Source organism: Sorex fumeus, unplaced genomic scaffold (assembly GCF_029834395.1).
Source record: "Sorex fumeus unplaced genomic scaffold, SorFum_2.1 ptg000100l, whole genome shotgun sequence".
NCBI classification, from domain to species: Eukaryota; Metazoa; Chordata; class Mammalia; order Eulipotyphla; family Soricidae; genus Sorex; species Sorex fumeus.
In genome coordinates, this window is record NW_026606157.1 from 1287511 (window position 1) to 1309683 (window position 22173).

General features: G+C 37.4%; 1 protein-coding gene across 3 annotated transcripts in view; it reads right to left on the reverse strand.

Annotated features, from left to right (window-relative positions):
* Positions 1 to 22173, reverse strand: part of EPS8 (epidermal growth factor receptor pathway substrate 8) — a 183396-nt gene that overhangs the window by 64804 nt on the left and 96419 nt on the right. For all 3 annotated transcript variants that reach the window (XM_056134555.1, XM_056134553.1, XM_056134554.1), the window contains 2 exons: positions 6478 to 6557; positions 4833 to 4909 (listed from right to left, as the gene is read on the reverse strand). In XM_056134555.1, coding sequence (XP_055990530.1) covers positions 4833 to 4909; positions 6478 to 6536 — 136 coding nt within the window. In that variant the 5' untranslated portion in view covers positions 6537 to 6557. The remainder of the gene's footprint in view (positions 1 to 4832; positions 4910 to 6477; positions 6558 to 22173) is intronic.

Below are 22173 nucleotides of genomic sequence, written 5' to 3' on the forward strand. Positions count from 1 at the left end.
TTTTTTTTTTGCTTTTTGGGTCACAGCTGGTGATGCACAGGGGTTACTTCTGGCTCTGCAATCAGAAATTACTCCTGGCGGCGCATAGGGAACCATATGGGATGCTGGGAATCAAACCCGGGTCGGCCGTGTGCAAGGCAAATGCCCTATTCGCTATGCTATCACTCCAGCCCCACACCACCATGATTAGAGGTACAACATGATCTAAATATTTCTATATTTAGATACATAAATATATATATTAACATTAATATTATATATCTAAATATAGAAATATTTAGATCATGTTGTACATAGAAATCTAAATATTGATTTTGAGAGCCTTGAGTGATCTGGGTCCAAGGGCAATAAAGTGACTCTCCCCACTTTACTTCCACGATAAGGCTATTATTTCTATTTTCTCAGAGAAATGTACCACAAAATTATCATCATCTCTATTCTAGAGGTAAGGAAACAGGAACCATTAGGCTAAAACATTTGCTAAAAATGGCCAAGGCTTGGCGGAAGTGGAGCGGCTGAGCCACAGAACACTACACCTCCAAAACCCATCTTACCTCTCCCCGCACAGTACTGGGGTGATCTGCATGATGCTTGATGCTGTCAGAATTGAAAACTGCTATCATGAAAAAGATAAGTAACATGAATCTTCTGACAGAGTGAGAAAACCATAGTCAGTAATGCAAAACTCTCACCAAAGCAATAGCATTCGTCCCTCCAAAAGTTCATGTACCATTCAGGAAGACAAATTAACTCCCAAAAGATGTATTTGACTAGGTTAGTCATGGTGGAGGGAATTTTAAAGATAATGGATGCATTTTAGCAAAATATATATGGCAGAATTTTTCTCTACCAACCTACTAATTGCTACTACTATTAGTTTAGACTCATATGCAATATTTTCAGGCTAGGAGGCTCAAGTGCTACTAGAATTTGAATTAAGAACATATTTCTCCATTACTCTTTACAATGAATTGTCATTCATTTTGAGTTTTTTAGTGGGGAATATGGAAGGCAGACACACTATCTGTGTTCTCATACAATGTAGTGGTAAAGAAGAGGGAGGATCAGATTCAAAAATGACTGAAACATTTGCAACTTAAAGGAATTTAAAATCCTCTTACTTTTAAGCCCAGAATATATTCCAAGTCCTCTTCCTTTTAAATGTTTCTTGATTTCTCCCTCTTCTAGCTCTCTCTCTCTCTAGACACGGTTTTCCCAATATGCTGTTGATTTCTCTTATCACAACAATAGCAACTTCTCTTACCAAATTAATAGCAATGCTTCCTTATAACTGAAATTTTTAGTTATGTGGCTTTGAAAAATTACCTCACCTTGAATAGAAGCATCAACTGCTCTCTCTCTCTCTCTCTCTCTCTCTCTCTCTATATATATATATATATATATATATATATATATATAGTGGGATAATGTTACAAGTCGCTGCTAAGAGCTATATTTTCAGTTTTCAGATCTATCATTTTATGGAGCTGCACTTCATAAAAGTGAACACTAAAATTTACAGATAAGTCCCACCTTTTACTCATTATTCCTTCCCTAGCTCTCTGAGGACAGCATTTAAATCTGTAGTGTTTGTGAGATTATTAATCCTTTTCATTAATAAGTCAGGGCTATTTAAATGTCTCATTTATCTTTATGATTTAGATCTCTGACTCACTTATTTTCAGCCACACATTTTAAATCCCACTCAAAGCTGCTCTACAGTGACCCAAATGAATAAAAACTATTACTTCCCAGATTAAAACATTTCCATGGCTGGTCATCCAGGACAACCATCCCGGTCATCCCCATTATGTAAGATTCTTTCTGAGGGGCTGGAGGAATATCACAGCAGGTAGGGCGTTTGCCTTACACACGGCTGACCTGTGTTCGATTTCCAGCATCCCATAGGGTCCCCCGAGCACCACCAGGAGTAATTCCTGAGTGCATGAGCCAGGGTTAATCCCTGTGCATCACCAGGTGTGACCCAAAAAGCATAAAAAAAAAGATTCTTTTTGATATGTTACAATATTACTTCTGCAATTTTAATTCCCACTGAATATACAGACCATTTTATATTTATGAGAATATAAAATGGTGCATAAGCAATGCCCATCTCTTACTCATCTTTGAGATGAGTAAAAGGCCATGAAAACGGAGTTGTAGTAAACTATGGTTTACTACACATAGTAGCACTTAATAATTCACTGTCTTAAAATAAAAAATTGAAACAAAATGTTTTTCAAAGTAAAGTAAAAGTAAAGTAAAGGCCCTCCCGTTGATCATCGATTTGCTCGAGCGGGCCCAGTAAAGTCTCCATTGGAGACTTTTGTTGTTACTGTGTCTGGCATATCGAATACCTCACGGGGAGCTTGCCAGGCTCTGCCATGCGGGCGAGATACTCTCGGTAGCTTGCCGGGCTCTCCGAGAGGGGCGGAGGAATTGAACTCGGGTCGGCCATGTTGGCTGCGTGCAAGGCAAACGCCCTACCCGCTGTGCTATCGCTCCAAAATTTTTTTCAATTTTTCAAATTGTTCTCTAGAGTGCCAGTTCCATACTTTAAGGATCCAAATTATATTAACTCTATTCTGAGAACACAAAAACTACAAAATAAGTATTTTCCAAATATATTCGCTGGACTTATCATTGATAACTAATAGGCCAAGGTAGATTGTCACAAAATGGAACTGTCACAAAAATGTCACAAAATTATTCAAACAGATTGACAAGCCATTAAAAAATACATATGGTAAAAGATAACCAAGCTTAGGGGGAAATATATATTATACAGATATATCATGATCACGATCATCCTGCTGTTCTTCGATTCCCTTGAGCAGGCACCAGTAACGTCTCCTTCATCCTAGCCCTGAGAATTTTAAGAGTGCCATATTCAAGGCTCTTTCAGGGTTAGGAGAATGAGACCCATCATTGTTACTGGTATTTGGCATATTGGGTACACCATGGGGAGTTTGCCAGACTCTGCCGTGTGGGCAGGTTACATTCGGTAGCCTGCCAGGTTGTCCAAAGTAAGAATGTGAGGAATGTCCTAAAAAGTTAAGCAGCCTGGATACCGAGGGTCAGAAATACTTGGGTTAGAATTCTTTGATTTTCTATGATGAGGTGTAAGCGAGCATTCACTCTGCAGTCGCTGGAGTTGCATATACATATACATATATATATAACTATTTCATTTTACCATGCTAAATCATGGCATCTAAATAAAATAGAAGTATTCCTAATGTTTAAAATGCTACTGATTCCTAGACAATAAAGATAATAACAATATCATTAACTACAGAAAATGTACAGTATTTTCTGATTTTCAAGAACTGTCCTAAGCCATATAATGTGCTGATTTATACAACTCTTATTTATAGACCATTATATTGCTAATTAAATCTGAGGAACAGTTAAAAGGTAAAGAAATTTGTCTGAAGGGGTGAGAGAGATAGGATAGCAGGTGGAGCATTTGCTTTGCAACTGGCTAACCTGGGTTTAATCACCAAAAACCCTCAGCACTGGTGGTTTGGCCCAGAAAACAAACAAACAACAACAAAAAAAGAAGTCTTTCAGTGATCACTCCTGGCAGAGCTCAGGGGACCACAGGGATCCCCAGGGATCGAACCAGGGTTGGCTGCATGCAAGACATACACCCTAGTACAGTACAACTGCTCCAGCCCTATAATTAATTTTTTTAAGTTTTAATTATACATGAGACAGTCTAGAGAAGGCACTGAAATTCGAAAGGACTGCTACAAAGTCCTCATTTTGCACTGCTAAGAGTCTGTATGCAACCTCAATCATACTGTCTCACTACCCAAAGTTCGAGAACTATAAGGAGTTCTTTGAAATGTCAGCCACCACTGACAATGAGTTTCAACAAGTAACTGTGTAAGAAAACCAACAGCAGGACTGGGGTCAGCTACCGTGTACTCAGGAAGCACTGCAGTGTGTTTCATCTTTAGCTCAAAATGCATGAGAGCAAGCAAAAGTGGCAGTTTTAATAGAATACTTAAAAAAATAATCCTTATGTGGCACTAGTTCATTCTTAAGAATATAAGGAAGGCTGCAAAATCTTCTGCCCCCATGCCAGGCTGTCTTCACTGGGGCATTCTGGAGGGAGGTGGGTTGAGTTTCCCTCCCCGCCCCAAGCAGAGAACCCTAGCAGCCAGAAACCTCCAGAACCCAGACACATTCATGCTCAAGGCCATTCTCCACATGCGCAGACAAGCCCTACCCATGAAGAAACCAGTAGAGGAACCCAGGTATGCGGGACCGGTGACTGAGAACTCCAAGCCTGCTCAGATCGGGACTGGACCTCCTCCACCCAGCTCCCCAGTTTTTCAGTAGGTTGGCAGTCACACCCACAAACTGTCTCTGCGCCATGTAATCTCATCAATGGCCAAGATTAAGAGACTATAAAATAAAGCTCCTGGAAGAGAGTGATGCAGTATTCCCTGGAGCACATGGCTGCATTTGTGGCCACGCGATCTCTTATACTCTAGCCCACTGATGTACCTAAAGTAACACACATTTGTTTGGTTTTAACATACTTGCTTGTATTCTCTTATATATGGGCTTAAATGCCTTCAGAATAAAATACAACAACCTTCACACACTTCTTTCTTATTGTGGTAGGAAGATGCTTGCTGGTGGGGTGGGTGTTCAAATATTATCTGTAATAAACTATTATAAACTACTTTCTAAAAATAAAATGTATAAAAATTGTAAAAAAAAAAGAATATAAGGAAGGCACAAATTCAAGTAGTGACTCTGAAATACAGTTTTCAAAAAGTAGTTAGAATTATGCTGCATCAAATCAACAAACATACCATAAAGGGCCTTTGCACTTGTTTTTGAACTCTGGTCTCTGTCCATCTGGGAAAAGGTTGGTGCTGATCCGTAGCCACTGCAATAAAAAATGGTTATTGTGCTAGGTTAAAGTCCAAGAAAAAAAAAGCAATAAAAATTCAAAATTACCCATCAAACATCCAGTATATACAATCACATGTTTTAATATGTTGAATTTAAACCAATTAGATTTGGCAAAATGAGCCAGAATATGTTTTTGTGAGCAGCTAAGAAACAATATAAACAACACTGCCCTAGAGAGGATCAGGGCTGGTCTAAGTCAAAATTCCCTCTCAAAAGCCAAGTCAGAACCAGAGTCAAGAATATTCACCAACATTCACAAATATGCCATACTGAATTGAGTTCTGAGCTGTCACCTGGTTATAAAACATTCTTAATAACTCAAGGTACACTGTAACAGTGTTAGCACAAATTTTTAAAAATTACCAAAATAACACTTATTATTCAATTTGACTAGTTTTATTTTAGTAAATCTAGCTTGTTGCTAAAGTTATATGACATAACCATTTTATTTGAATTATTTATTTCTTTCATTTATTGAGCTTTTAAAAAAATAGAACTTGAAACAAAAGTTCTTTAACAGAAAAACTTTATTAATGTACAACTTAGCGGTTATATGAAGGGGGGCTCTAAGGGTTGAGCAAGCTTTCTTGCTGAATAGCTGGTGGGAAAGATAAGGGAGCTGTTTGTTTGGTTTTGGTTGTTGTTGGGCCATACTTGGCTGTCAGGGCTCACTCCTGGCTCCATTCTCACGGATCACTCCAGACAGGGACCAGGGAACCATCTAGGGTGCTGGACTTAGAATATGGGTTGAATACATGCCAGGCAAGCAAGTGCCTTCCCTGCTGCACTCCCTGGTCCCTCCCTGGTGTTTTGACTAGTGAATATTAATAATCTTTGTAGCAAGGCGAGATAAAGCAGAAATCATTATTTTAAAATACATCATCCACCTCTTCTCCCATCATCACCCTTCTGCCCTCTCGTAACCTTAATTTTGTGGCCAATGTCCACTGGTTTACTTTTTAATTCATTTTGTCTCGTGTGAAACAAGATTCTGGAATGTGATGAAGATGCTACATAGCACAACCATCAATGGAAAAAATAAGAATACCACTCACAATAAACAAGCAATGGTCACTTAAGTCAGGTATAGATTTCAAGTTATACAAGCAACCACAGGGATTTTTTTGCTTATTTGTTTTCCTGGTCTATTTTTTGATTTGACACTGGTAAATATCTTCACAGACTGGATGACACTGAATTCTCCTCTAGTGTCAGTATTTTATGAATAACAACAGAATGCTCCAGAAAAAACTGAAAACTCCAAAGTAAGAAAATGCAAAATGGAATGCAAAAATACCAGAACAAATTATCTTTCTGTTGTATCCCAATGACTGAATAGATATTACTTATCTCTTACTACAATAAACTTAAAATGGTAACATGCAGTGTCACAAATTATACATTCATAGTTTTTTAAAAATTATATATTGTTACATTATAGCTTAAGACATTAAAGTCATTTAAGTTTTTTACATTAAAAATGAATCATTTAGTTAAAATATAGTTAAAACTACCAACTTAAATATAAGCAACCCAACTTACTTAATTTGAGATGGGTATATTCCAAAACCACTGGGATGATTAGGAATATGACCATTCATTGTGGCATTCACTCCTGTGTTCTGAAAAATGAAAGAGAAATAGATTGAGGCAATCAAATGGATCAAGATATTTCAGACGTCAGTTTGAAAAGTTATTCATTCAACAAGTATGTGTCACTTTCCAAGAAGAAAACTGGAAATAGAGATAAGGATCCCACCCTCAAAGAACTCAGGCACTAGCAGTCTATATGGACTTATAAGCAAAGATCCAAGTGGCATTTAACAGTAATACACTGAATCAGTCAATGTAGGTGACTGAATGAAAGTAAAATCTAAAATATTGTTCTGAAAAGGGAATGCCCTGCCACAGTCAGGGTGGGATTGGGGGGTGGTGGGTGGGAGGGATACTGGGACCCAGGGTGGTGGAAAATGGGCACTGGTGGAGGGATGGGTACTTAATCATTGTATAACTGAAACACAAACACAAAAATTTGTAAGTCTATAACTGTACCTCCTGGTGTTTCACTAATTAAAAAAAAGAAAATATTGTTCTGAATTTCTGTTGAAAATCATTATCAGTCCTGCAAAATGTTAAGTGTATTTCTTTGCAAAAGCACTAGAGACTCATTAAATGTTTAAACACTTGGGAAAAATTAAAAAGTATAAAATGGAAAAATATAGCCTAGAGCCCAACCACTCATGAAATAAAATCAGTTAGTTCCTGTCAATTTCTGATCAGCCTTTTTCCCTGTGTATAGCTTCCTTTCTCCTTTTCCATCTTCTCTCCTTCTAAGCACAATGTACAAAACCCTCCAAATGTATTTTTGGCTCATCAAGTTTACAATATTGCTATTATTTTTCATGAGGAAACAATTTTAAAAACTAATATCAGATATTTAACTTCAAGAACCATTTTTAATCTGTGTCATACATTGAACATACTTCCTTAAAATAAGATGAGTCCGAGTGAGACTTCCTAGTTGCCAAAGCCCATGTCCTGCCTTTCTTCTCCAGGACAATCCTGCTACTCCTGACTTGTTTTTGGTTACTCCTCGGGACTAAGTCTTCCCTGGGTTCCGTGGCACTTTTCAGGGTCTTTTCTTATTTTTCTGATGTTGTTTTTTCCTCTACATGATGATACTATGTCTTTCTAATAACTAAGAGGCAGTTATGACAACCACCAGCTTATACATTACACAAAGGGGAAGTAGCTAGATGAACAATTACTGAGACAATAATGTGCCTGGTACTGGCTAGGTACTGGCTCTACAAGGTAAAGAAAGGGGGCATAAGCCAACAATCTAGTGTTTGTGAATATAGAACTTAAAATGATATACTCTCGCAGGGCGTTTGCCTTGCACGCAGCCAACATGGCCGACCCGAGTTCGATTCCTCCGCCCCTCTTGGAGAGCCCGGCAAGCTACCGAGAGTATCTCACCCGCACGGCAGAGCCTGGCAAGCTCCCCGTGACGGATTCGATATGCCAAACACAGTAACAACAAAATCTCCAATGGAGACGTTACTGGGCCCGCTCGAGCAAATCGATGAAATACTCTCGCAGAGGGAAAATTCAGACTAATACAGGGAGGTCTATTAACAAGGGAACTTGATTCAGATTGTGAGTATCCCTAGAGAACCCCACGCAGCAGTACCCATAGTATCTAAGCATTAGTTGGCCAAGTTTCATCACTAGGAGTGGTCTTGGCCCCCGAGTTTAGGAGGCAGCCCCCAAAATTAACTCTCAATATTCAAGCAACTGATCAATTAAATTTATGAGCTTCATAGAAAAGCCTTGACAACTGCCATGATTTGGGGAAGGTCTGGTACCTGACCTAGTGCTTTAAAATGTTAAGGTTTATAAAGGTCCTCAAAACACTTAAGTTTAATTAGAGCTTTCCCAATAATTGAGCCCATATTTGTACACTGTTGGCAAGATAATTTCTAAATTAAGAAATAATATACTCACCTCTACTCTAGATAAGTATTGCTTTATGAAATTTAATTATATAGCAGTTTATTCCCATTTATACTTTGATATAATTAGTGGTCAACTAATTCTCAAGAGAAAAATTAATTCCTGATGTGTTCTTCTCACTGACAGCAATGATATAAATATTTCACCATGGCTCATTTCAAACTATCAACTGGCCTTAAGAGCAGATTACAAAGTTTCTAAATAGTTCACAACTGGCTTTTATAAGATGCTAACTAAGGTCACACTGTTACATTCTATAAGATCGATAACGAGTATCCCTTCACCTCTGCATTACTTGGAAATGTGGGCCAGGACAAGTGGTCTGGAATATCATGGATTTGGGGCTAAGAGGCATTTACAATTAAAGAAGCCTGAATCTCTAAGACTTCTTCCTAGCACTAGCTAGCCCAGGAAAATCAGCTGAACTTCTGTTATCAATTTTCTGATCAGCTAAATATAGATAATTCTTTCTAGCTCTCAGTGCTGGAAAGATCAAATAAGAGAGATATATACAGACTTCTTTCAAAGTTTCTTTTTATGGTTTATTTGTATTGTTTATGTAAAGAAGATCTCTTTCATGTTAAGCAAAATAAGTCAGAGAGAAAAGGGCAAAGACAGGATGTTCTCACTTATTTGTGATATACCAAGATACAAGACCAGGGAACGGAAGGTAGCAAATGATGGCAAACCCTTGTTCCTGGACTAGAGAAATGAAAATGCTAAGAAGGGGGGCTGGGAAGTGAGGTGGATAATGAGACCACAGACTTGTCATAACATACTGGTTATAAGTCAAGGGTTTGGGAATTTTGGTGGTGGAGATATGAAGTAAATGTCCATCAAAACCTTGAGTCAAGACTGATGTAAGCATCTGACCCAAACAATGATGAGTAATTGTTTTTTAAGTGAGTTTGTTCTCTACACCACTGATAGATATGCTAGGAGTAGGACACCACTTCGGATGGGATGTAAAGTAGAAGGTAGCCGATCTCTATTAAGAAAGCATCAACACAAGACTTAAACTGTAACAACATGCTTGTAATCTCTTATACAAGAGCTTAGTGGCTCCAAGGTGAGATACAACAATCTTCACACACCTTCTCCTAAGGAAACCTTTACTGATTATTTTTAGTGAATTATTCACAACAAGCAGCATAAAATAAATTATTCAGGGCCTGCTACTGGGGCAGGTATGGGTGGTGGGAAAGGCTTGGGAAATTGGAAATAATGGTAGTGGGAAGGTGCAGTGGTGGTGGGATTGGTGTTGGAATATTAAATGTACTAAATCATCATGAACTCAAAAGAATTAAAATTAAAAAATAAAGAAAAAAACCCAAATTAGAGAAATAAAATAAATGAAGGCAAAGGAAAAAAAATGCCTTTGTAAGGAGGCAGGGTTGGAAGTTGGAGGAAATCTTGGGTAAAGGGACACTAACAAGTGCTGGCTTTCGGGCTGGAGAGATAGCATAGCGGGTAGGGCGTTTGCCTTGCATGCAGCTGACCCGGGTTCAATTCCCAACATCCCATATGGTCCCCTGAGCACCGCCAGGAGTAACTCCTGAGTGCAAAGCCAGGAGAAACCCCTGTGTGTCGCGGGGTGTGACCCAAAAAAGAAAAAAGAACAAGTGCTGGCTTTAAAGTTGGAACACTGGACGTCTGTTATTAGCAGCCTTGTAATTCATGACATTTATATTAAAAAATGATTTTAAAAAAGTATTCTTTCAAAACAAGTGGGTTAATTCAGTATATAAAATAAAGCCCCAGGGCTTGAACTAATTTTGATTTGCTGTGTGTTTAAAAACTACAGCAGCTGGTCTAAATGAGGAGTGATAGCCATATCATCTCATCTTTTTCATGTTTAATTCTTCATGACTGTCAACTAAATGCATGGTTTATGTGTTGTTTTTGTTGTTTCTAACCTGTCAGAATAATACAACATTAAAAAAGGAAATAGAAGAAGGCAATTTGCTAAAGTGAATTTTAAATATAGAAAGTTTCACATTTGGCAACCATGGCTTCACTTGTCACAGATGCTCATGTGGCAATATGGAGGTTTTCAAATATTTATAAAAAGAAAATACAGGGCATACCATGCAAATGAAGTAATCATAAATGTTTGCTTTCCTTTAGGCTTTTAAAAGCCATATCCAATATATCTCTATACAGATCCACTGATATCATTTAGAAGAATCATCAACTTCTACTGAAAGATTAGACATTTTTAATTTTACTGTTAAGACAGCTAATTCTACAGATAATAAATGTGAATTATGACAAAAATGATAAATTCATGATTTAAGTTAAGCAAATCGAAAACATTAAACGCTATTTTCAAAGTACCTACTAATATTAGTACCTAGTATGGGTTAATATTGGAAAATATGCTAATTTTTAAAAGTACATTAGTTACCATTGATCTATACAGTACTAATTATTGAGTAAGTTTTTCTGTTCAATTGCATATTTAACCTTCAAATTCACTTTCGAAAAGAGAACCAATTTCCATCTCATTTTCTTCTCATACATGAAGAAATTGTGCTAGAGAAGAGGAATAAATTTTGCATTAATCTATATTTTAAAACATCTGTGGTGCCCTGAAAGCTTAACATTATGTCTTATTTCTTAGATGAGATAGAACCAAAGGCAGAGAACAAAAAGAAGATGAAAAAAAATCAGTATGACCCCTTCATAGGACATTTTACAAGAGTTTATTCCATCCTTAGGCAATCTTTGTGGTAGTTTCTTATTCTGTTTTGCAGGTGAGATACAGCCTTTAATAAGTTAAACCATTTTCTTAGGTGGCAATTCAAGAAACCATATTCAGAACCAGAATTTGAACTCTGACCTGGCTGAAACAGCCAATTTTACACTAATAAATCATACCGCTAACTAAGACCATCGTATACTTTCCCAGTTTTCAGATCTTTTCACTCTTCTTCAATTATAATCTTTCATTTTGTCAAGAAAAGCAATCTACTTTTCTTAAAGGAAAGTACAAAACAGATCAGATTGAGAAGGTGAGAGAATTAGGGAAGGGGGTATTAATGTACCAATAGTGCTACTATTCTGTAATTTTTTGCTTTTTTTGTTTTGGAACCAAACCCAGTTCTCCTCACCACTGGCTCCTGGCTCTATGCTTAGGCCTGCTCTCTCCATAGGCGGATTGAACTGGGGCCAATCACATGCCAAGCAGGTGCCTTACCTGCTGTACTGTCTCTCTGACCCCCCACAATAAAATTTTTGTTGGAAGGTACAAGCTAAATCAGTGGCTTCTCCCCCCCCCCATTTAGTTGGTTGGTCCTCCCATTGTTCATTGATTTGCTCGAGTGGGCCCAGTAACGTCTCCATTGTGAGACTTGTTGTTACTGTGTTTGGCATATCGAATACATCACGGGTAGCTTGCCAGGCTTTGCCATGCGGGCGAGATACTCTAGGTGGCTTGCCGGGCTCTCCGAGAGGGACGAAGGAATCGAACTCGGGTCGGCCATATTGGCTGCTTGTAAGGCAAATGCCCTACCGCTGTGCTATCGCTCCAGCTCTACCCCATTTAGTATGTATTTAATTATAATAAAAGAAAGACAAACAATCCACGTCAATTTATATGCATATCACATGCGATTGACATTGGCAGGAAATACAAAACCTGCTTTTATATCTAGAAACTGACTCAAATAAGATAGAAATTAACCCATGAAACTAATATAAACATATAGTTAAATACTGGATCAGTAAAAGTTGATATTTCTTGGGGCCAGAAAGATGGTGCAGGGATTAAGGTGCTTGCCTTGCATGTGGTCAATCCCAGCTCAATCCCCGGCACTACCTAGGGTCCACTGAGCACTGCCAGGACTGATGTATCCCTAAGCACAGAACCAGGAGCAAACCCTGAGCACAGTCAGGTATGGGCCCAGAACAAAAATAATTTAATATGGCAGAAAGGGAATAAAATTCAGAGAAAGAAAGCACCACAACTGCTAGTCCCACCCCCACCCCACTCTGCCTTGGCCTCACAAGACCACTGAAGCACACCATTGTGGTGAGAAATAGTTAACAGAAGACTCCAATATACTGATGCATAAGCTTTTCTTTGCACATGGACTTGTATATATATACAATCTTGAATAGAACCTTTTATTAAAATAGGTATTTCCCTGATAACACTATTTTCACTATTAACAGTGGACTTACAGATAGACTTAATGACTGAGATAAGAAAATGACACTTAAAGAGGCACATACTTCAGTGGAAGCTTTGATGCAAAAGTATCAGCCATTTGACTCAGGTGCTAAAGCTGAGGTGCCTCCTTACCACCACCATATGCAGCTGAGTTCTACAATAGCTAAATTCTGGAGTTTTACATTGTCCTCAACTTACGTTTATACTTGAAAATTATTTTAGTTCACAGAAAATTTGCAAAAGTACTACAGAAAATCCCTGAATATCCCACACCTACTTCACAGAGTTGACATATCAGTATGGCATACTGGTCATAATTAACAGATCGATACTAATATTTTATTATTAACCAAAATCAATATTTATTCCAAGTTCCTTATTTTGTCTCGATTTACCTCTCTACACTCCAACACTATCTATAATACCATACCAATGTATAGTCCTCCTGTCTCATTGTCTTCCTGTCTCATTGGGATCCTCTGACTATAATCTTTTCTCTATGCTTGGCTTTTTATGACTATATTCATTTTCTGGTGCTGCCAGAACATTATGATCACAAATTCGGTGGTTTACTTTACAGACATCTACTCTTTTATTTTAAAGTTCTTTGTTTTTATTTTTGAGGGGAAGCTTTAAGCATTATTATTTACAAAGTTGTGCACTGTACAGTTGTTTCAGGTATTCAATGTTCCAACACCAACTGACCAAGCAAGTGGAAACAGAGATAAACAAATGGGACTATCTTAAACTAAGAAGCTTCTGCACCTCAAAAGAAACAGTGAGCAGAATACAAAGACAGTACAGAATGGGAAAGGATATTCACCCAATACCCTTCTGATAAGGGGTAACTATCAAGGATATAAAAGGCACTAGTTGAATTCTACAATTAATCATTCAATCCCATCAGAAAATGGGATGATGAAATGAACAGAAATTTTCTCAAAGAAGAAATCCAAATGGCCAAAAGGCACATGAAAAAAATGCTCTTCATCACTAATCATCAGGGAGATGCAGATCAAAACAACAGTGAGATATCATCTCACACAACACAGACATCTACTTTCAGTTTGAGAGTGAATGTCGAAAATCAGAGTGTTTAACATTGCTAAATTCTCTGAATACTGTGGAAGAGAAATCCTTCCTTGCCTCCACTAGCTTCTAATGCCTCCTAAATCATCTTTGGTTTTCCTTGGCTTACAAATGTATCACTACTTTGGCTCTGTCTCCATAAGGCCATTTGTTCTCAGTGGATATCTATGCCCAAACAGCATTCTTCCTATAAAAGTATCATCCATTGGATTAAGGTTTACTGCAATCTGATATGAGAGAGAGAGAGAGAGAGAGAGACAGAGAGAGAGAGAGAATAAAACTACAACTTTTCCTGCAAGCCATCTTCAACTAAACACATTTCCAAAGAACATTTTAAGCAAGTAGAAGTGAACATCAATCTACGGTTCTGTAATTAGTCTTAAGGGTTAATATCCACTGATATTCTGCAGATCTTAGTGTGAAAGTACCAAAATTTAACTCTATCACAGTACTGTCACATATTAGATAGTGCAAAACCCAAGTCACTGAGGAAATCTGGACCTTCTATGCCATTTTTAGGACCACATCTCATTTTCTGCAGTAGGACCAGGTGCACTACCTTAGTCCAGTTCAACCTACTTTACAAGGCAATCAGATAAAGGGTTCTCCTTGTCTTGTGGTAACCCTGCAAGGTGGGAAGACAAAAAAAATGACCTAAGATTATATGTAGCAAAACTGAAACTCTCAAATTCAAAGTTTATTATGGTGTTGTAAATAGTCACTAAAAATAGCAAATCATAAAACCTTATTTATACAGGAAGAATACAACAGGGAGATTCTTTAACACTTTAATCACATGATTGCCTTTCTTCTACAGAGAAGAGGACGCTGCTGTGTGGTAGGCCAAACAGGGAAGGGGTTGAGTGCCTTGAATACAGCTCCTTCTACCGGCTTATAAGATATGTTAGCATAAGTGAAACAACATATTCTTATAAATAGGTACAAACCACAAAGTGGGATGCATCAATTAAGAAACTATTCCTTAAAGTTACAGGCACTCCTTTCTATTCCTTTTACAAAGAACACAAATTTACTTCCTTAAGGATTTTACCATGTGAAAAAACTATTAAACTACAAGGGACATTTTGGGTACAATAATACAATTCTGTTCAAATACAACTTTCTATCTATCCTGTATAATACATCATGTCACCCCCAAACTCCTTTTCAGACTGTTTATAAAAACACGATACTACTCAACTTAATCTCATCCTCCTCATATGTCCTACTATTCAGAGCTTATGAGGTAAGAGGTCAGAGAGGTACTCCAGCTTGCCAAACATTATTCACGTTCTCGATTTGTTCCCTTTGCAAAAAACATGGTTTTATAGTTCCAAATGCCATCAGAAGAGTTACAGGGGGGAGGCCTGTGCCCTAATGGAACATCTGGGCTGCTACCCAGTGTCTTCGTAGCAAGTTGACCATGTATAACTTCATAAGCCCAAGTACAATGTGTGACTGGACAGATGAGGAGAACTTCTCTAATCATTTTTATCTGCTCCTTACTCCTGTTATTCTGTACCACTCTACACTTTGTCCACAAAGATAAAAATCCACCCTTTTCAAATATTATTCTTCATTTATCTTTAAAAGATAGAGGTAGTTCCAATATGTGCTTAGATAAAGTCATGAGACAACGCACAATCAAAATGGGGGTGGGGGGAGGAGAAATGCCAGTAATTATCTATCCATGCCTGAATAAAAAAAATAATGGAGAGCTGGTAGGTAACCCCACTAGGAAAACAAGTACCTAGCCCCTCATCCATACACAGAAGACCTAAGACTAACAAAACTTTCTTGAAATTGTGGAGTAAGCGAAGATAGATAACAAAAGATAGATTTAGGAAAATAGCACAATATAAGCAAGGTAAAGACAGCATCAGGTTCTAGGAAAAGTTCATTTGGGTGGTTCTAGAGAACAAAATCTCACTCAAAGATGGTTTCAATCAAAGAAGACAAAATAAAGATCTCAGCAATGTACAGGGGGGCAGAGGCGAGAAGCAAAAGGAACATCTACAAAGCACACTGTGGCAAGCAGAAGGCAGAAAGCAAGGTAGCACGTCCTGCGAGAAGGGGACGTTCAGTCCCGAAAGCCTTTCTTCGGCAGTATTTCTTGAGTTGAGCAAGCCTAAAGACAAAAAAAGAGCAAAGACAAGCGTCGGCGTGATACATTTAGGAAACTATAAGCAATCACAGATGCCAGAGAATAATTTGAGAGAAAAATAATGAGGGATAAAGCAGGAAATAATGTGAGAAGCCATATAACCGAGGGCAAAATTACATTTATAACAAATTCTGTTAGACCAAAATTCAGTCTACTGATTGCTCTAGAAATAAATAGCACACTGCTTTCTTTTTTTCTTCTTTTATTTATGTTTTTGGTACAGTTTGTATTCTTCTTTGATCAATATCTTTACCTTGAAACCTCTGTTTCACTAAATATTTGAATTAACTTCATCCTTTGACTCTCCATCAGAAATGAATATATTCTGTGTCTTTTTTTTTTTTTTTAATATTCTGCGTCTCTTGAAACAATCTCTTCACAGGCCTCTTTCCCTGGTCCCTGCTATTTTCCAGAATGCTAGCCATTCCTACACAGCTTTAGTGGTGGGTCCAAGCTCAATGCTAGTCAGTCCACTCCCTTTATCCTTCTCTTATTTTTAAACTAATGATCACACATTCAATTATGCATGCCAATACCACACTCATCACCAACTCTGGCTCCCTCCACCAGTGTCCTGAGAACCACCTCCACCCCCAGGTAAGCTCAGTTCTGCAGAAAACAATTTTCAATCCCACTGCCTTTAGACATTTGTCCCCTTCCTATGTTTCTTAATATCACACGTATGAAATTTTGGTGTGTGTGAAGATGGTAATGCCTGCACATAGAGAAGAATAAAACTAAACACCTGAAATTCCACAAAAATATAAAACAATGAAAAATTGACATTTTTCTCAAAACTTTTTATAGGTATATCATTTTTAATAGTATAAATAACTCTTTGCTACTATATTTTAAAATTTATACAAAATAGGCAAATCCTACAGATACACAATTTTGTAAGGGTAAGGTAAATTTTTAAAATTTAAAGGAGAATCTTAATAGGACTATAAAAGTATGTTTTATCCTAAAAAGGGTTACTATGTTAGTAAACATACCATTGACAATGCTTAATCAACATAAAATATTTTCATAAAAACTCTATAAATATAAAAAAATCATCTGAATAGATATATCAAGGATCAACGTAAATGAAACATTAATTCACTGAAAATGTATAAAACTCTTAGCAAGACAGAAGCAGACCTACGTTCATCTAGTAAAGAGCAGCCATAAGCACCATGAGCAAATGCCATCATCAATGGTGTGGAAACATTTGCCTTGGCTTTCGAAGAAGCTCCTTTAAAGTTTCTTGAAATACTGGCTTCAAAGATATAAACTTCCAAGGCTGTAGCCTGCCCATGAAGCTTTGTATTAATCCTTCAAATCTGAATAACCTAGCTTGACAGAGTATTCTTGGTGAGGTTCATTCTGTTTTTTCCACCATATCCTACCACCCTCTTTGGCCCAGGCAGAAGCCTAGTAGACTCTGGCGGAATCTTCTTTGATAAATTCTCTGTGAATCTTACTGCAGCTCTTTCTATGATACTGCTGCTCTCAATGTTCTATCTTTAACTTTAATCGCTCTGATAAAAATCTATCTCGACGTTTTCCTATTTTCATTGAGACCCTTCAAACCACATTGGGTACCTTCACTTTTCAAGTCTGCAAAATTCTATAAATAGTGGTTCTTCACAGAATTTGCCTTCCCATTTCTCAGGGGCTCTTAAATTCTCAGACTGTTCTTCTTGAACTCATTCTATTGTCCTCTAATATCCTGTTCATTTCTCTTCAGACTTTTTTCCATCTTCTACTATTTTCTAGAGGTTTCCTGTATTTCATCTTGCAGCTTACCTACCTGTTCCTTAGTTGCAGTTATCCTGCTAACCAACTTTCTATTGGACTTATAATGTTCTTTCAATTTCTAGTACTTCTGGTTGTAGTTTTCTCATTTCTGCTACTTTTTAGAGCTATGCTGGTAACTTAATCTCATTTCTTCCTACTTTTTAGAGCTATGCTGGTAACCTGTATTCTTTGAACTCACCGTTTCTCTGAACTCACTAAACATGCTCAACATGGTGTCACTAAAGTCATTCTCTGAAAGTTTACATAGCTCCCCTTTGCTGAGAGAGCCTTCCAGGTTATGATTTTCACTCACTAATCTCAGGAGGGCTGCTCTGCATTTTCCTCATTGTGTTAGCTGTGCTTCTACTACACTGATGGTAGTTTTTCTAGTTAACCACAGTGGGAATCTCTGAGAAATTAGGCTGGGTGTTGCTCTTTTCTTTCCCTGATAGATTTCACCCAGAGACAGGAAGAGGTGTGTGTGTGTGTGTGTGTGTGTGTGTGTGTGTGTGTGTACACGCACACACTCAGCTTCAAGGTTCACAGTATAAGTACTGACAAATGGAGTTACGGTTGCAAAGAGTGAGTGTTGGCCTGAAAGGTTAAATGAGTGAGCAGAGGGTAAAGGTGGAGGTGGACTTCCTGAGATGGCTGCCCTGACCTATTGGGAAAGGAGGGGGATCACTTCTGGTTCCAAAGGGCCCAGCGATGTTAAGTTGTTGGCGTTAACCTTACCGGGAAGGGTAAATGAGCCAGCAGAGGATGTAGCACTGTTGAGATGGCAGAGGCCAGGCATGGAAGCTCCCTTCATTTTTCTCTTAGATATTTATTCTCTAAACCCTAATCCCCTCTTGCTTAATTTTTGAACTTAGGAAAAACACATACTTTAGGAACTTCCTGTGAAAAAGTAGCAGAAACATAATTTTTGAAACTTTACATCACTGAAAATGTGCTTATTCTGCCTTCGGGGACCATCAAAAGTTTGTTCTGATTTCTAATTCTATGTTAGAAAGTATTTGTTCACCAGAACATTGAAATCTCCAGTTTTACTGCTGGGAAACCGAGTGTCGTTCATCTTCTCAGTCTTTTTTTTTTGTTTCTTTATGGAGGTGTATCAATGTTTGAGATCTTTATTTTTCTCTGATGTTCTGAAATAACATAAATTGATGTAGGTTTGCTTTTTAGTTCAACATACTAGAAACTCAATAGTCCTTTTCAAATTTGCAAAACTATTGCTCTTAAATTCCAGAGAATGTTATTACTTCTTTGCTAGTATCTTCACATTTACTTAAAAAAAAATTCTATTGTTCACAATATGTGATCAAGGACTCAGTCTAGTTTTCTCTGCTTCCTTCTTTCTGGTTTTCCATTTCCTAATATTTTTATTCAATTTTCTGAGTGTTCCTCAATTTCACCCCCAAATTTTAATTTTTAATGTCTATCATCAATTATTTTCAGAAACAAATATTTGTGCCTTTAGTATTTCCTTCACTTCCAATAATGTTCCCTTTTATTTCCTCACTGCAGTATATTCTCTGATCTTTCTGAAATTATTGGTAACATTTTGTTTTCTCTTTTCATTGTCTCTTTCTGCCTATTTTCTTCTTTTCTCTTCATCCAGGAAGCCCTCTTTAACCCCCAGCAGCGCATGCTCCTCTGTTTTCACCTAATGAACCCAACCCTACTCAGGCAGAGCTGTGAGTAGCTCTTAAGCTCTGTCAGGTATAACCCAAACTCTAGACCCCTTTCCTACTGATATAAAAATCTATGTTGCTAGGTGGGACCTGACACTTGGGAAATTGCCTCAAGAGTATGCTGGAGACCCACCACCATCAGTATCCTTGTTCCTTTTGCAATAACTCCTCATATTCTTTGAAGAACAACATGCCAGCTGTCTACCTGGAAAAAAGATCCCTGAATGTCCAAGATGCATGGAAGAAGTGAGCTGAGGATGTCTCTGTGATTAGTATTTTGTGTTACCTGCCTCCATCTAGTTCCCCTTCTCTAGAGAAGCAAACTTCGGCTTGCTGGAGTGTGGCGAAGTATCTGGATCTCAGCTCACTCTAAACACCTAAGCTACGCTTTCTATTTTCAGCCTCCCCCTAATCAGTCTGTCTTTCTAAGATTCAGAGGTAAAAATCAGGCCGCTGCTCAGTGTCTCTCCTTCAGTTTCGATTTCAGCTTCTGAGGACAGTGTGTATCAGTTACCAACATTCATGACTTTTTCAGAATCTCTGTCTCATAGTGCTTCTGAATTTTTAAAATCCCGTTACTATCATACCATTGTTGAAGGAGTGAAATTAATGCATTGCCTGGTCTGCTTTTTTTCTGTAATGCATTTTCATTGTCTAAACATTGACAAATATTGTTAATGAAAAACTCAGAAAAAAACTTCAAGTCACCTCTAATATGAACTTGAGAGGTTAAGGTAGACCAAGAAACATGAGTACAAGTTTACACTAAAAATAAAGGACCACAGTGGTCAGAGAGAAAGTAGCACAAAAAAAAGAAAGAGATTTCTTTAAATAAAGTCAGCTGATATTTTGGTAGTGTATGTTTAACTACCTGTTGTTATTGTAACAACAAAGGCTGTTTTCAAATTCCAAAGAAGAAACAACATTATAATGTAAAAATCTAAGGTAATATTCAGGAAACAAATACTACTGTTAACTTTTTTTAAAAGCCTTATTTTTTCTAAAAATTAATTCAGAGCTTTAAATGCACAAGTTAGGTGCGTAAATGATATATAACATATTATCCACTAATTTATTCACCTTAATCATTCAATTTTTTTCCTCAAAGAGTAGCTCATTTAAATGAATATAGTTGGGGGAAAATTCTTTGGAGAGCAAACCAAAAACAAGTCATAGATACCTGTGCATTAATATGAGTATTTCAAATTGCTCATAAAAGCAATGTGAAACCTTCTTGAGAGGTTACTTTCATAGACATAAAATTTAAAGGAAGAAATTAAGTCTCAAGAGAAAACTTTTAATTAAGGCTATTAAATTTCACATCTAAAAGAAAATGCAAGCTATTATTATAGATAATACTAGTTTGGAAAAAGTCTGCTAAATTGTGACAGTGAAAATTTGCAAAAAATAGTTGTGTAATTTCTCATAGCCCTGAAATCAGGGTAAACTTAGACATCTCTATTGCTGTAGGCATAACGATGTTCATTTATTAACATGCATCTTGATATGTTACCCACTATAGCAATCACCTTAAATATATTATTTTAATTCTTATAGTGGATATTTATCTCTTATAAGAGATATAACCCATTTTAATGAGGAATCAGGGGTTTATGAAAGTTACAAGTAAAGGTAACTCAGTAGTAAAACCTTATAGTTAACTTGTAACATGCCTCTCAGTAATAAGACCTGCAGTTAACTTGTAGCATATCTTAAGATTTGACAGGTAATACTTTTTAGAGCACTGCTGTATAATACTACATGATAAGCAGCATTGAGTTTGATAGGAAAGAAAATTAACACTAATAAAAATAAAAATAAACTTTTAAAATGTTTATTCTGAGACTCAATATTAATGGCCCCTATCAGTATCAGTACTCACTTTTTCATTCACTCAACATTTGTACTATATAAATATTATCTGACCACCCGGGTTCCATTAACTAAAAGAATGATGGAAATGTATTATGAAAACATGTTCAAGTATAGAAGCTAAGCAAAGGTATTAAGCACCTGAAAAATATCTAAAGTGTGGCTAGTGTAACCAAAAAGCTAAAAATTTTTAATCATTCAATTTAAGTTAATTCACATTTAAATGTAAATAGCCACCTATGGCTCACATTGACTATGCAGACAAACTATTTATAGATATGGAATGAGTTACCAGTTAAAAAAATAGACAAGGTCCCTGCCTTGGGGACTTTTACAATCAAGAAAGGTGGGGGCAGCATGGAAGAGTTGACTTATACTGATAAATGCAGTATTACAATCTCTGTTAATTGCTTAGAAGAAAGGAGCCTGAGATATAAAATCAGCCACAGTCAAACCTAGCCATCAACTTTCCAAAAGTACTGGACTGAAAGATTCATTCTGAAAAATTCCTTTCTGAATTTTCTGATTTAAAATTCAGAATGAATGCCGAAAACTCAGGTGCACAAGTCCCTGTGACTGGAATCTCCAGGCCTTTGTGGAGTTGGGATGGGCGACCTCCCTGTCACCTCCCTATAATTCCAGAAGTCCTATCAACCATACCCACAGGTCACCTACATCGCCATGAAAGTTCATCTAACCAACTTTGTTCCAGAGATTGATAAATAAATCTCAAAAGAGATCAACTAGCAGCAAAAACTTCTCAGACACACATTCCTAGCTGAGACATTCTGGGCACTCTTGGAGGGAAGCAGGTCAGAATCCCCCCAGAGTTTGTTCCCACACTGCAAAGTTGCTGCCATACCTCTAGCCAGACTCCATCAACTCAGGACTGAACCTTACAGAGAAATTAACCTGCCCCAAACTCAGGCACATAGGTACCTATGACT